Raw genomic sequence first — 14,534 nt, 5'->3', positions numbered from 1 at the left:
TATTATCTGTAAGGTGTGATTCTTAAGAAGCAGTTGAGACAATTGGTAGAACTGTTTTTAAGGGAAAGTAGGATAAGTATAGGAGGGAGAACGGGTTTCTGGGATAAACAGATACTGTTATCATGAAGTTGTCTCGCTGGCTGATACTGTAAAGTGATCCCTTCTCGAAAATTCCTTTGTGGATTTTACTGAAAGGACCTGGAATTCCGTACCTGAAGGGGTGTCAAGTCCCACTTTAGACAGAGATACTTGAAAGGAAGGCATATAACCTGCAAAAGGTTGGACTGTGTTTCTGTGAAGATATTGTAAACGTTCCTCCAGCCAGCTACATCCCATCAGGCACCCCAAAACCATCTCCTGTTGCTTTGTATCTCAGAATATGTCAAAACATTTCTGAGATGAAGCCAAAATGGACTTTAGATACAAGACCTGCCTATTTCTCCCTTGGGACTACACCGTGAAATGAGTTTAATACTGGCTTTTAAAACCAGCGTTGGGCGGAGCAGAAGAAAAAGGATAAAGCAGCAAAAAGAACACCTCTTTCTCTCTCTCTCACTCTCTCTCCCTCTCTCTCTCTGTCTCACTCTGTCTCTCTCTCTCTGTCTCTCTCTCTCGCTGGAGACAGGTATTTTAACAGTGAAAAGCATTGAAGAAGAAGTAGACGGCAGTCACCCCTGCGGAAACAAGCAGGTCATCTCTCTCTCTGCCACTTGGAATATAGTGTTCCATTCTGGTTGCCACAATACCAGAAGGATCTGGAGGCTTTGGAGTCGGTACAGAAATGATTTACCAGGATGTTGCCTGGTATGGAGGGCATTAGCTATGAGGAGGGGTTGGAGAAACTTGGTTTGTTCTTACTGGAACAATGGAGGTTGAGGGGCGACCTGATAGTCTACAAGATTATGAGGGGCATGGACAGAGTGGATAGTCAGAAGCTTTTTCCCAGGGTGGAAGAGTCAATTGCTAGGGGGTATAGGTTTGAGGTGCGGGGGAAAGGTTTAAAGAAGTCTACGAGATAAGTTTTTTTACACAGAGAGTGGTGGGAGCCTGGAACTCGCTGCCGGGGGAGGTAGTGGAAGCAGATACAATAGTGACTTTTAAGGGGCGTCCTTGAAAAATACATGAATAGGATGGGAATAAAGGGTGTTGCTGATTTTGCCTAAGTTCAATTGCTCTGTTTTATCACCTTTGCTCTCGAGTCGCCAGTTATCTTTCTGATACCGCCACGAGGTTCAAGTCCGAGTAATGATCAATAATCCAATACACCGCTTAGTAAGGTTTAAATCAAAGCACATTTATTATACACAGTAATCACTACTCATGTGCAAATTCTACGTCTAAGCTACTTCTACAACTAACCTATACTTAACTTTGGACTGGCCCACCAGGTCAGGGAAACAAATGGCCTTTCGTTCGGGTTCTGAGCCTGCGGGATTCGAAGTTGGTACGGATTGGTAGCTAGGAGCACCTATCTCGTAGCGAGCGTTGATTTAAGACTTACGATTTCGATCTTCACTGCTCCGGTCACGGTCAATGTTGGTTCGTTGTTGCTGGGTGACCCGGGCAGGAAGAAGAGCATGAAGAGAGCGATGAGGTGGAGAAGAAGAGAGCGACTTGAACTTGGGCTCAATTCTTATAGTCCCCAGGGGCTTCCCGCCTTTCGGGGCGGACCCTGTACCTGGTCCCAAGTGATTGGACTTTGTCCCAATCGCTTGGTTCGATTTTCTCCAATGCTGGAGCGGTTCCCTGATCGATGGACGGTCATGAGGTGCTCGTTCACCTCCTTTTGTGTAGGCTCCTGCTGGCGCCGAAGAGTCTGGTTTTGCTTTGTGTGTCTAAATGTTGTTTATTGTTCCCGGGGATTGCTCATTAGTATGCAGATGGCTGTTGTTTTGCTTTGCTGATGGTTGCTGGTATCGATATTGTCTGGCCTTTCCAGAGGTGAATACACAGCCAACTTGCAGCTGCTGGTTTTTGTCTTGTTGGCTGACTTTCCCATCAGCCTTTGCCGTTCGCCATTTTGAATCGGGAGTTGGCCATTTTAAGTGGCTACAAGGGATAATAGGATGGGATGGGAATATGGTCCCCGGAAGGGTAGGTGTTTTAGTTCAGACAGAGGGCATGGTCGATGCAGGCTTGAAGGGTCGAAGGGCCTGTTCCTGTGATGTAGTTTTCTTTGTTCTTTGAAACAATCAAAAGGTGTCTCTAATAAAGTGCACAACTGAACAAAACCAATTCCAGAGTTCTCCCAGAATCTCCTAACATAACGGCCGCAGTGTTCCACAAGCTATGGCTCACGGACAAGCCAAGGATTTACTTGCATATTCTTCTTAACTTTTAGTTGGACTCTTAACTTTTTTTTTCTGATTTGTGTTAATGTGCATATTATTTTTTCTCGGGTTTTAGTGTCGAATTAACTTACTCTTTCCTTGACTCCAGAAAACCCTGGTTTGATTGATTCCTTGTTAAAAAGTGGACTGGAAAAGATATTCACTGGGTGGGTGGTATGGAGAAAGAGTTTTAAACAATCCTCATGACTCAGTGATTACAATATCCAGCTCTCAGTCATGACAATTTATTTCAACCACAACACAACCCCTGTGCTGTCAAACTGCCCGCTTTATTTCACATCATGCATGAGCCAAAACCTCATCGCGAACTGAACATTGGGAGGACTGAGACCATCATTTTTATCCTTCATCAAACACGTTGCTCCCTAGCACTGCTGCCTCACGGCGCTGAGGTCCTAGGTTTGATCCCGGCTCTGGGTCACTGTCCGTGTGGAGTTTGCACATTCTCCCTGTGTCTGCAAGGGTTTCACCCCCACAACCCAAAGATGTGCAGGATAGGTGGATTGGCCACACAAAATTGCCCCCTAATTGGAAAAATGAATTGGGTATTCTAAATTTCTAAATAAAAATGTTGTTTCTTTTATCCTGTTCTCTTCCACCTGCTCTTTTTAAATAAGCTGCATCTCAATGGGAGCGATCTTTCAGCTGTTCACACCGGCGTTTCCTGGCAGCGTAGTGTGTGTTCGTTGGGAAAATCCATTGACAGTGGCAGGACCAAAAGACCCTGTCAGCGGCCAATAGCAGGCCGCCCCCTGCTGAGAAACACACCACGGTGAGGCCAGATAATCTTGCCCAAGATCCCTAATCTTCCCCTTGCTTACATTCATCATGACCAATATTTTTGAACGCATCATGGGAGAGGATTCCTACCTGGCCCCTTTCGACAAGCGCCATGTCATTAGCTCCTACGACCCAGACCGCTATGTGCCTGCTGCTACCTGGGGGGTTGGCCACACACACTGTGTTGGAAGGGACAAAGTCGGTGACCAAGTACACCAGCTTCAAGTAAAATTCCACAATGTACTGAGAAACACATCACATTATTCATCCTCCATAAGTTCTGCTTGCCCAGCACTCCTATAACCGCTGACCTATATTATCCATCCATCTCCCAATGAATAGACTTGAGCACCTCATCCTAATCTTCAAAACCATCCTTGGTTTTGTATATTCATCCTATTCCCCTTCCCATCTTTGCAACCTCCTCCACTACCCACACACTGTGAACTACACATTCAGCCTGTTTTTGTACATTCCTCTGCCTTTTGTTCAACTTCGGCTGCCCTAAGGATGGGAATGTCTGGAGGAAACAATTGGCTGAACCCCCCCCCCCCCCCCCCCCCACCTCTCCCTTTCTCTTTGGACTTTAAAAACCTCCTCAAAACCCATCTTTTGCACCAAACCTTCAGTTATCTTTCCTGGTAATTACTTAGCACCAGCTGTTTTTATTTGTTTTATTTTATCCTCTTGTTGTCGTGAGACATGATCTGTGCAAAGACGCTATATAAATGCAAGTTAGTTTTGAAATTAAATCGTTCAGCCATTTCAACCTAATTTTCTGGAACTTGTGCTGGCTGTAAACACCTCGGTCTCACTGCCTTGCCTCCTTAGGTCCTAAACACTGCATATTTGGGTATTAATTACTGAGTAAATATTAAATATTTGAGCACACTTTTGGGCACCTCTTGTCACTTCCATGGCTGTTCAATTTCTGTTCTCTTCCGTGAACTGCTTTTGGATGTTTTCCAATTCAAGGTGCTATGCAATTGGAAGTTTTGAATTGCTTTTGGCTTTGTTGTATAGATTTGCATTTCCTAATTTGTAATCTATTAGAAATTGTTTTGGAGAATAACGGATTGATACTTTTGCATCATGTCGATGTTCATTTATTGTGCTACATTTTTCAACTGTAGTGGAAGCTGTTTGTTAGACAGAGAACTCCAAATGATGTCTATGTTTAATTTGTCTCCTTGCAGAATGATGAAGTTGTGCTGCAGTGCAGTGCCACCTTCCACAAAGAGCACCTCAAACTCTGTCTTGCTGCAGAAGGATTTGGCAATCGGCTCTGTTTTTTGGAGGCCACCTCAAACTCTAAGGTGAGCCTTTTCGGATTTGTACCACACTCTCATCAGTCGCCATAGAGCTTGACATCAGAGATTATCATCACATCAATATTTGATAACTTTGGGAATTTTATGTTGCTGCATAATATGCCTTGTTGTGGAAGGAATAATAAAGCAAGATCAGTCAGAAACTAAATCATAGATGAATGGAAATAATGAAGAGCCGCTATATTTTTGGAGAGCGGTTTAAAGTAATCAATTCACCCTTCCAGTATGATTGATGGATACAACTGTACTTGTTAAGATTTCATGATTTAAAAAAAAAGTGATATATACATATTAAGAAGCTGTTGTTGAGTGACGTGTATATTCTTTGCCGCTTATTAGCCTAAGCTTGAATGGTGTCCAGCTCTTGGTACATGCGGACATGGGTTTCTACTTTCTGAGGAGTTGTGATGAAACGGCAATCATCAGCGAACATCTCCCATTGAGGAACTCCTGCACCAAGAGTCTAGGACTGAGATGATTGGCCTCCAACAACCATAGCCATCTTCTTTTGTGCTTGGCTTGACTCTAACCAATGTAGAGATTTTCCCCTGGTTCCCATCAAACTCAATTTTGCTCGGGTTCCTTGATGTCACATTTCATCAAATGCTGCCTTTATGTCAAGGGAAGTCACTCTCGCCTCACCTCTAGAGTTCAGCTCTTTTGTTCACATTTGGACCAAGGCTGTATTGAGGTCTAGAACCGAGTGGCCTGGCAGAACCGCAACATAAAATCACTACAGTGAGGGGGCCATTTGTCCCATCAAGTTTGCACTGACCCTTTGAAAGAGCATCCTACCGAGGCCCACGCCCCCACCCTATCCATAACCCACCAATTATTTGGACACTAAGGGGCAATTTAGCATGGCCAATCCACCTAACCTGCACATCTTTGGACTGTGGGAGGGAACTGGAGCACCCGCAGGAAACATTCAGACATTGGGAGAAAGTGCAAACTTCACACAGTCATTCAAGGTCGGAATCGAACCTGGGTCCCTTGTGCTGTGAGGCAGCAGTGCTAACCACTGTGCCAGCATGCCACTGTACAACAGAGGATTGTATTGCATAGTTCTAGCATCACCAGCGATGCCTTCCATCACTTTGCTGATGATTGAAAGTAAACTGAAGGGGTGATAATTGGGGAGGTTGGATTTGTCCTGCTTTTGTGGACAGGAGAGATCTGGACAATTTCCCACATTGTTGGTTAGATGCCAATGTTGTATCTGTACTAGAGCAGCTTGGCTAGGCATGCGGCTAGTTCTGCAGCACAAATCTTCATTACTACCACCAGGGTGTTATCAGGGCCTTTGTTGTATCCAGTGTCTGCACCTATTTCTTGACACCACATGGAATGAACTAAATTAGATGAAAACTGGGGCATGATTCTCCGCCGGCGTGATTCTCCGTTTTGCCAGCAGCCCGGGGGTTTCCCGACGGCGTGGGGCTGCCCCACTATGGGAAACCCCATTGACCGGCCGGCGTAACGGAGAATCCCGCCGGCGGGTCGAGGCTGAAAAGTGGCATGGCGGGGCAGAGAATCCAAACCCTGGTATTTGTGATGTGGGTATCGCAAGAGGAGGCCAAGATGGATCATCCGCATGGCACTTCTGAGCAAAGACTGTTGCAAATGTTTCAGCCTCATCTTTTGCTCTGCCACACCAGACTCTCCCATTCTGTGTATATACGTGGAACCTGCTCCTCCATTTAGTTGTTTAATTGTCTACCAACTTGCATGACTGGATTTGGCATGACTTCAGGGCTTTGGTCTGATCCATGGGTTACAGGATCATGTTGTGCTGACTATTGCATGACTCTTCCGCTGTTTATCATGCATTTAATCCTGTGTTGCCTCTTCTGCTGTGCTGTAATATCAATAAGTATCATCAGCTTCCCAAAATCAAGCAAAGGCCCAAAATTACCATCAAACAGCCAGCCAATATTTCTGCTATCAATTTGCTTGAAGGTAGTGTTGTGACTAATCCTATAACAGACCCAGTCAGGAGTGGAGAACATCCCGAGTGTGGACTAAGCAGGCTTTGGACAGGGCAGAATCTCATGTATTCAGGTCCTCGCATTAACCACTTTCAAAGGAGCCTCAAAACGGGGGCAATTTCCCTTGACTTCACTGCAGCGTACGATACAGTCTGGCGCATTGGCCTATTCATCAAAATATCAAGAATTCTCCCTCCCTGGGCTCCTGATGCTATCGAGCTGATTCCAGTGTGGATGATAACAGTGTGTATGGATGAAGAGTTGAGCACCTGGAGGAAAAAGATGAACGAGGTACCCCAAGGCTCTGTTAGCCCCAAACCTGTTCAACTTTCATAGCAATGACCTACCCCAATCAGTCCTGAACCCAGTCCTGCAAGATGACATCTGCTGTGGCATTCAGACGGAAACCTCCCTTGAGCTGGAAGATGCAGTGAGCAACGATAGTGCAATGCTGGCTGACTGCTGCAAGACATGGTGCCTAAAACCAAGCACCAGTAAAACAGTCTCTAGTGCATTCTGCCTTCATAATGCCAGTGCCAGTAGGGAACTGAACATCACCCTGGATGGCCAGAGAAAAGATGAAAAGGATCCCCATCCTGTTATCTAGCTGTCACCTTTGAAAGAACTCTCACATACTTGCACCTCATCAAGAGTGCAGAATATATTAAAATCCACAATAACCTTCTCAGTAAACTGGCCATCACTTCCTCAACAGCAGAATGCTGTACCCCAGTATGGCACCAATCATCCCAAATTAAACTTATCACCTCAACAATATGCATCATCGCACTTTGACCAACACACCTCCCTGGCTCCCAGTCCTGAGCAACATTCCTGCCCCACCTATGCCCCCCCCCCCCTTCCCCCTTGCATCAGGAGAGCAATTGCAGCAGTCAAACTACTGGAGAAGGTCTAAATTCCAATCCAAGTCTGCCCTTTCTCATGGACCTCCTCAACGAACCGGCAGTACCCCTTTCCTCATTCCACCACATATGCTTAAACCCGCCACACCGAGGGGTAACAGCTGGGGGCCTACGGTAGGAGAAAACATCCATCAGAAACCACTCTCTCTTTGTAGACCCCACTGCCCGTCCATCCGGCTTCGATCTCCCACAGTGACGGTGGGCCCTTTTAAACTGTTTCCAGGATGGCCAAGCAGCTATTCAACATCAGTGTGGTCACCAGGACCATCCAGGCAGCAGCTGCAATGCCGTTTACAATGATTCACAGTGTCGAGGAGTCCCCAATGACCAAAGTCTGGCTTAAGGAACTCCTACTAGTCACTGACAAGGCTATTGCCTGGCTCTGTGACTATGCACACGCTAAATAATGCAGTATTAAATAATTTCTACCACATCGTGTGCTTCACAGGGGATTCTTGTGAGCATTGGTTATATGCCAGCTTTTCATTCATCGGAGAGGCTTAAGAAGTGACATCCAGTGACATGACTATTTTGATCTATGGGGTTAAGAGAATATAGACGAGCGCTAAAGTTAGACAAATGTTTCTGGTTACCGGGCCTTGAAATTAGGTTTAAGAAGCCAGATCCAAATGACAGGAACATTGATGCCTCATCAGAGCACATTTTGCTCAGACTGGTGCTTTGTTTTACACTGAATGGCAATAAGTGTCAGCTTTTGCACATTCTAAAAGCTGTTTTCTGCAAATGGATTTGGGCTGTCAAGCAGTATGAATTTTGCAGCAGAATGTCACTCTATTACTGCCTGATGATGATGCTGCACTTTGTTGGAGCTTGTGCTTCTGGCTGAAACGTTTACTTTAGGGGAACCCATATATTGCAGTTAAAAGCAAATTACTGCAGATGCTGGAATCTGAAAGAAAAACAGAAAATGCTGGACAATCTCAACCATATATTGCAGTGTTGTTCATTGACAGTGATGCAAATGGCAGCGTGAGACACTCTCGTACAACCAAAATAAGCTGCAGCCCATGCTTTAGAATGTCAGCAAAAATTAGATGCTCACCACTTTTGCAGGGTCACTCAAGGACTGGGGGATGATGGTGTGTGTGCAAGATGGTTTTGAGGACAGAGAAAGTCTGTCAGCTCGCTGTAACCGCTTGAATGGAGGCATCATATCAAGTGCATAGAAATATCGGTGGGCGATCAATTTGAACTGACATAACAGATAACCGAGACATAGGTGGAGAGCGATAATAAGGCCTGCCAGAACATCCCTTAGAATGATAATGCATTCCCTGGAGGGGGCAAGAGGCAACGAGAAAACTACCTCTTCGTTAGCAGCAACCTGGAGGTGGTTTGACATTGCAAATGTTGGTAAGCTTGTTTGGAGGATAGTTTGCCTTGCGACAGGTGGGCACGCATATGGCAAAGAAAGGAATGTTCAGAGTAGGTAGCCAGCCATGCTGGCCTGCTGATGGAAGGGAGTCCGGTGGCCAGGGTTTTCCGGTCCCACTCTTGATGGGAATTGTCGTGGACTGGACAGAAAGTTTGACGGACCAGCCAGGTGCCCATCTTTGGGCAGGAATTTGCGGTCCCATGGTGGGCGGCCAATGTCTTAAACAGATCTCTGGTGAACGGTGAAATGTGAGGCCTGGTGTTCAAAGGCACAGACTTGCCATGTTATGGGAATGCTGAGGTGCATTGCGGCTTACAAAGTCTGAAAGGATGTTCACAGATCCAGCTAGGTGTCTGACAGAGGTGTGGTAGTGACTGATAGTGGAAAGGAAGGTAGTGACATGGGGGCTGACAGAAAATTCTCCCCTGCACAGTTTCCCATAGGTATGCTCGCAAGATATTCTGACTGTGAGGACACTACAATGGATAGAGCTTCAATTTCACAAGGCAACAAGACGATTTATCGATCACACAATTTGGCATTGAATAAACTAGCGAGTCTTTTGCTATGGATCACATGCAGGGCGGATGTGATGTCATATGTCTTAACAGTACCACTTGTGACAGTCCAGAGTTGATTCTATGGAGGGGGATGGGTGATGGTTTTCATGGATGAAAGAGCAGATTGTGTCAACTGAAAGCTTGCGTAGGGATCATCTGCCCACTTGATTCTTTCATAGGACTGATGACCTGCAGTAACAGGTAACAAGGAGGTTGCTTAAGAGACATAGTGGGGAAAGACTCTTGAAGGTATTGTATGCGCATCAATGAAAGATCTGAAGGAAAGTTGGTTGCTGGGGCTGAAGACAGTTCGTATCTGAGCAAAATGTTCATTGTGAGACAAAACTTGCTGTTTAAGGGAGAGATTTGTGATGCAAATAGTATTCAAAATACATGATAGAAGCCAAGTGTGGGGTGGCTTGGTACGCTTTGGTCCTGAAGGAAGAGTGGATGGTTCAATCCTGCAAATGTGCGATGCCTGGAAGATCATTAGGTATGGTCATCTCGATTAAATCCCTTGGCCAGAGTATTGTTTGATAGGAACGGGAGAACTTGGGAAATAGAAGCAGAAGTTGGCCTTTCAGCCACTGCACCATTCAATGAGACCATGGCTGAACTTCCACCTCAATGCCATTTTCTTGCACCATCCCCATATCCCTTGATGCTTTTGATGTGTAGAAATCTCTCAATCGCTGCCTTGAGCATGCTCATTGATTGAGCCTCACAGCCCTCTAGAGAATTTCAAAGTTTCATCAACCGATGAGTGAAGAGATTTCTCCTCATTTCAGTCCTAAATGGCCTACTTCTTATTCTTAGACTGCACCCCTGATTCTAGACACCCAGCATAGGGAAACATCCTTTCTGCATCTGCTTGTTGAGCCTGCAATAATTTTGTATGCTTCAGTGAGCTCGCCTCTTGTTCACCTAAACTTTAGAGAATATAGGCCCATCTCCTCAAAGGACAATCCCGCCATCCCAGGAATCAGTCTGGGGAACCTTTGTTGTACTCCTCACAAGCATATCCTTCCTAAGGTAAGGAGGTTAAAATTGCCCACAGCACTCCTGGGGCGAAATTCTCCATTATCGGCGGAAAGTCCGCCGATCGGCGCAAAAAACGGCGCAAATCCCACTTGCGTCACGTCATAAAAATGGGCCGATATTCTGCGGCCCGAAATGGGCTAGCAGCGACGTAACGGGATCCGCGCTTGCGCAGTGGTTCACGCCGTGCAGCGTCATACGCGCTGCACGGCGTGACGGCTCATGAGGCCGCGCAGCTCCCCCCCACCCGACCGGAACAGCCGACCGCAACACCCGACTTGATGGCTGGCCGTCGCTCAGCCCCGAGGTTCGAGTCACGCGATGTGGAGGCGCTCCTGGATGCGGTGGAGCAGAGGAGGGACGCCCTGTATCCCGGGCACGGCCGCAGAGTTGCCCCACGCCACAGCCGGCGTCTGTGGAGGGAGGTGGCAGAGGCCGTCACCGCTGTGGCCCTAACACCACGGACAGGCACCCAGTGCCACAAGAAGGTGAACAACCTCGTCAGAGCAGGCAGGGTGAGCCTCCCCCATATCCCCCCTCCCCCAAATCCCCCCTCCCCCATATCCCCCCTCCCCCATATCCCCCCTCCCCCATATCCCCCATATTCCCCCCTCCCCCATATCCCCCATATCCCCCCCTCCCCCATATCCCCCATATTCCCCCTCCCCCATATCCCCCCTCCCCCATATCCCCCCTCCCCCATATCCCCCATATTCCCCCCTCCCCATATCCCCCCTCCCCCATATCCCCCATATCCCCCCTCCCCCATATCCCCCATATTCCCCCCTCCCCCATATCCCCCTCCCCCATTTCCCCCATATTCCCCCCTCCCCATATCCCCCCTCCCCCATATCCCCCCTCCCCCATATCCCCCATATCCCCCCCATATCCCCCCCTCCCCCATATCCCCCCTCCCCCATATTCCCCATATCCCCCCTCCCCCATATCCCCCCTCCCCCATATTCCCCCTCCCCCATATCCCCCTCCCCCATATCCCCCCTCCCCCATATTCCCCATATCCCCCCCCATATCCCCCTCCCCCATATCCCCCTCCCCCATATCCCCCCTCCCCCATATCCCCCCCTCCCCCATATCCCCCCCTCCCCATATCCCCCATATTCCCCCCTCCCCCATATCCCCCATATTCCCCCCTCCCCCATATCCCCCCTCCCCCATATCCCCCCCTCCCCATATCCCCCATATCCCCAAGTGAATCCAGCCCTAACCTTAACCTCTGCAATGCACGCGCAACCGATGGCGTGCATTCATATACCTGCCTAACACTGTTGCCTTTTACCCCTGCCACCCCCCCCCCCCCCCCCAGGAGAAGCGCGCACACAACAATAGGGAGCATGTGAGGACTGGAGGAGGGCCCGCTGATGAGAGGCCACTGACCGTACACGAGGAAAGGGCCCTGGAACTGGCTGGCGGACCTGAGGACCGGGAGGTTGCTGATGCAGAGGTCGGGGCCCCACGAGCAAGTGAGCCACCAACAGCCCGTCCCCATATCCCCCCTCCCCTATATCCCCCTCCCCGTATCACCTGATCACTGCCTGATGTCTAACCATGCATGCTTCATTGTGTATCGCAGGACCAAACGTCCAGGCACCCATCCCCGCAGATGCACACCGCCCGCAGGATGCCCCTCGGAGACCACAGGAGACGGAGAGACCCGTACCCTCCAGCATGCGACGCCCGCAGGATGCCCCTCGGAGACCACAGGAGACGGAGAGACTCGCACCCTCCAGCATGCGACGCCCGCAGGATGCCCCTCGGAGACCACGGGAGACGGAGAGACCCGCACCCTCCAGCATGCGACGCCCGCAGGATGCCCCTCGGAGACCACGGGAGACGGAGAGACCCGCACCCTCCAGCATGCGACGCCCGCAGGATGCCCCTCGGAGACCACGGGAGACGGAGAGACCCGGACCCTCCAGCATGCGACGTCCGCAGGATGCCCCTCGCACACCACGGGAGACGGAGAGACCTGGAGCAACAGGGAGACGACACCCCCGTCACGTGCGGGAGCGACCACCCAGCGATGAGGGGGGCAGCCACAGGCCCCCGTCACATCCGAGCCAGGACACCACTACCCAGGACACCACTATCCAGGACACCCCTACCCGGGACACCACTACCCAGGACACCCCTACCCGGGACAGCACTACCCGGGACAGCACTACCCGGGACAGCACTACCCGGGACAGCACTACCCGGGACTGCACTACCCGGGACAGCACTACCCAGGACACCCCTACCCGGGAAGACGAAATACCGGACAGTGACTCAGAGTGGATGGGTGGAGACGAACCCCCACCCCAAAGTGCCATGGACTCAGAGTGGGACGAAGAGCACGACACAACGCCACTGCTGTCACCAACACCCTCCACCATCGCAGAAACACTCACCACGGTTGGGCACTTTAGTGATGAGGCGTCTGGTACACTCACTGGTGCGCACAACACAGCCGTCCCGGTACAGCAGGTGGAGGTAGGAGCAGCAGAGGGACCGGGCGGTCGGAGGGCAGCCCAGGCCAAGCGAACATCTGCCGCCCAGATGGATCCCGGGTTCCTGCAGTTACCACACCCACACATAGATCCGATGCAACCACTGACACGGAGACGAGCGAATAGGGTGACGGGTGACTTGCGGCGGCTGCGGTCGCAGGTGGAGGAGTCCACCCGCGTCCAGGAGCTGGGAGTGGTGCCGGTCATGCGTGCCACCCAGGCTGACACCGCACGGGTGGCGTCCGCGGTGGAGGCAATGGGTGCGACGGTGTCAGACATGGGGAACGGTTTGCGAGGCCTGGGGCCTTCCGTGCAGGCGCCGTCTGTGGCCCAGGAAATGGCTGCCCTCTCACAGGAGGCCATGAGCCAGTGCCAGCGCCAGATGGCAGAGGCGCTCAACGCCATAGCCCAGTCTCAGCACGCCATAGCCCAGTCTCAGGAGGCCATGGCCCAGTCTCAGCAGGCCATGGCCCAGTCTCAGCAGGCCATGGCCCAGTCTCTGCAGGCCATAGCCCACTCTCTGCAGGCCATGGCCCAGTCTCTGCAGGCCATGGCCCAGTCTCAGCAGGCCATCGCTGAGGGCACCGGCGCCAGTGGCCATGTGCGAGCTGGCGTCGCACTGTCGCAGACAGGGTTCGACAACCCCCTGGGCTCCATGGCTGCAAACCTGCAGACCCCTGTCGATACCAGCACGGGCCTCCAGGACTGGCAGCGCCAGATGTCGGGGGCGCGTCGGATGGCCAGTCCGTTCGCATCCCCCACCCATGTAGAGGCCTGGGGGCCATCGGGCACCCCGAGAGAGGAGGAGGTGGTGTGGTCCGTCCCGGCTCCCTCTGTAGGGGAGGTCCCGGTACACCGCGACACCTCGGACTCCCCCCCTTCCGTCCCAGGTGCATCGGGTGGGCAACGGGCAGGACAGGCTGGCAGCTCGCCATCCCAGTCGCCCGGCCCGCAGCCTGGCCCATCTAGGCCAGGACGCCCCAGGAAACGGCCGCCAAAGGGATCCAGTGTCAGAGGGCAGGAATCACAGGAGTCCACCTCCAGTTCTGCTGTACCGTTTGGGGAACCACGTAGACGTAGTCAAAGGGCCCGTAAGGCCAAACAATTAGACACTGAGTAAGTTGGCACGGGTGCAGGGCACAGATGAGTTTTAGGCGCTAGGGCACGTGCATGAACTCCTTTGGTTATTAAAGTCAATGTTACACCTACCGAAGCTGCCTTTGTGCTCTTTCCAAAGTGTGCGGGGGTGTCATGTACGTTGAGCGCAAGTGTGTGTGTGAGGGGTGGTCTTACCTCAGCCCCAGGTGAGTCTGCCCCCTTCCCCCTGGGCCGCCATCAACATCCCCCGGGCAGAGGACGGGACCGTGCGCTGCAGTGTCACAGCCGCATGCAGGGATGGTCCGGGTGGATGGTGGTACTGTGGCCATGGGTCAGACATAGTCCAACGATGTAGAGCCAGGAGCTCATCGGAGGCGGGTTGTCATCATTCTCCATGGCCTGCGATAGACACGCGTCCACCCGCAACTGGGTGAGCCCGGCCCGTTGTGCCGCCGGTGGATCGGCAATTGGGGGTGGGGGGGTGGTGTGCATGCGGGTGGGGTGTGTGGGGTTGGGGAGGGGGGTGAGGGTGCTGGGTGGGTGGATGGGTGGGGGGTGTGGG

General features: G+C 51.0%; 1 protein-coding gene across 1 annotated transcript in view; it reads left to right on the top strand.

Moving 5' to 3' along the window:
* Positions 1-14,534, top strand: part of ryr2a (ryanodine receptor 2a (cardiac)) — a 1,117,859-nt gene that overhangs the window by 323,867 nt on the left and 779,458 nt on the right. Inside the window, exon 2 of the mRNA XM_072511661.1 lies at positions 4,328-4,447. Within this exon, the coding sequence (XP_072367762.1) occupies positions 4,328-4,447 (120 nt within the window). The remainder of the gene's footprint in view (positions 1-4,327; positions 4,448-14,534) is intronic.

This window comes from Scyliorhinus torazame, chromosome 1 (assembly GCF_047496885.1).
Source record: "Scyliorhinus torazame isolate Kashiwa2021f chromosome 1, sScyTor2.1, whole genome shotgun sequence".
Lineage (NCBI taxonomy): Eukaryota > Metazoa > Chordata > Chondrichthyes > Carcharhiniformes > Scyliorhinidae > Scyliorhinus > Scyliorhinus torazame.
The sequence above is the reverse complement of the archived record's forward strand: the minus strand, read 5'-3'. Positions and strand labels throughout refer to the sequence as shown.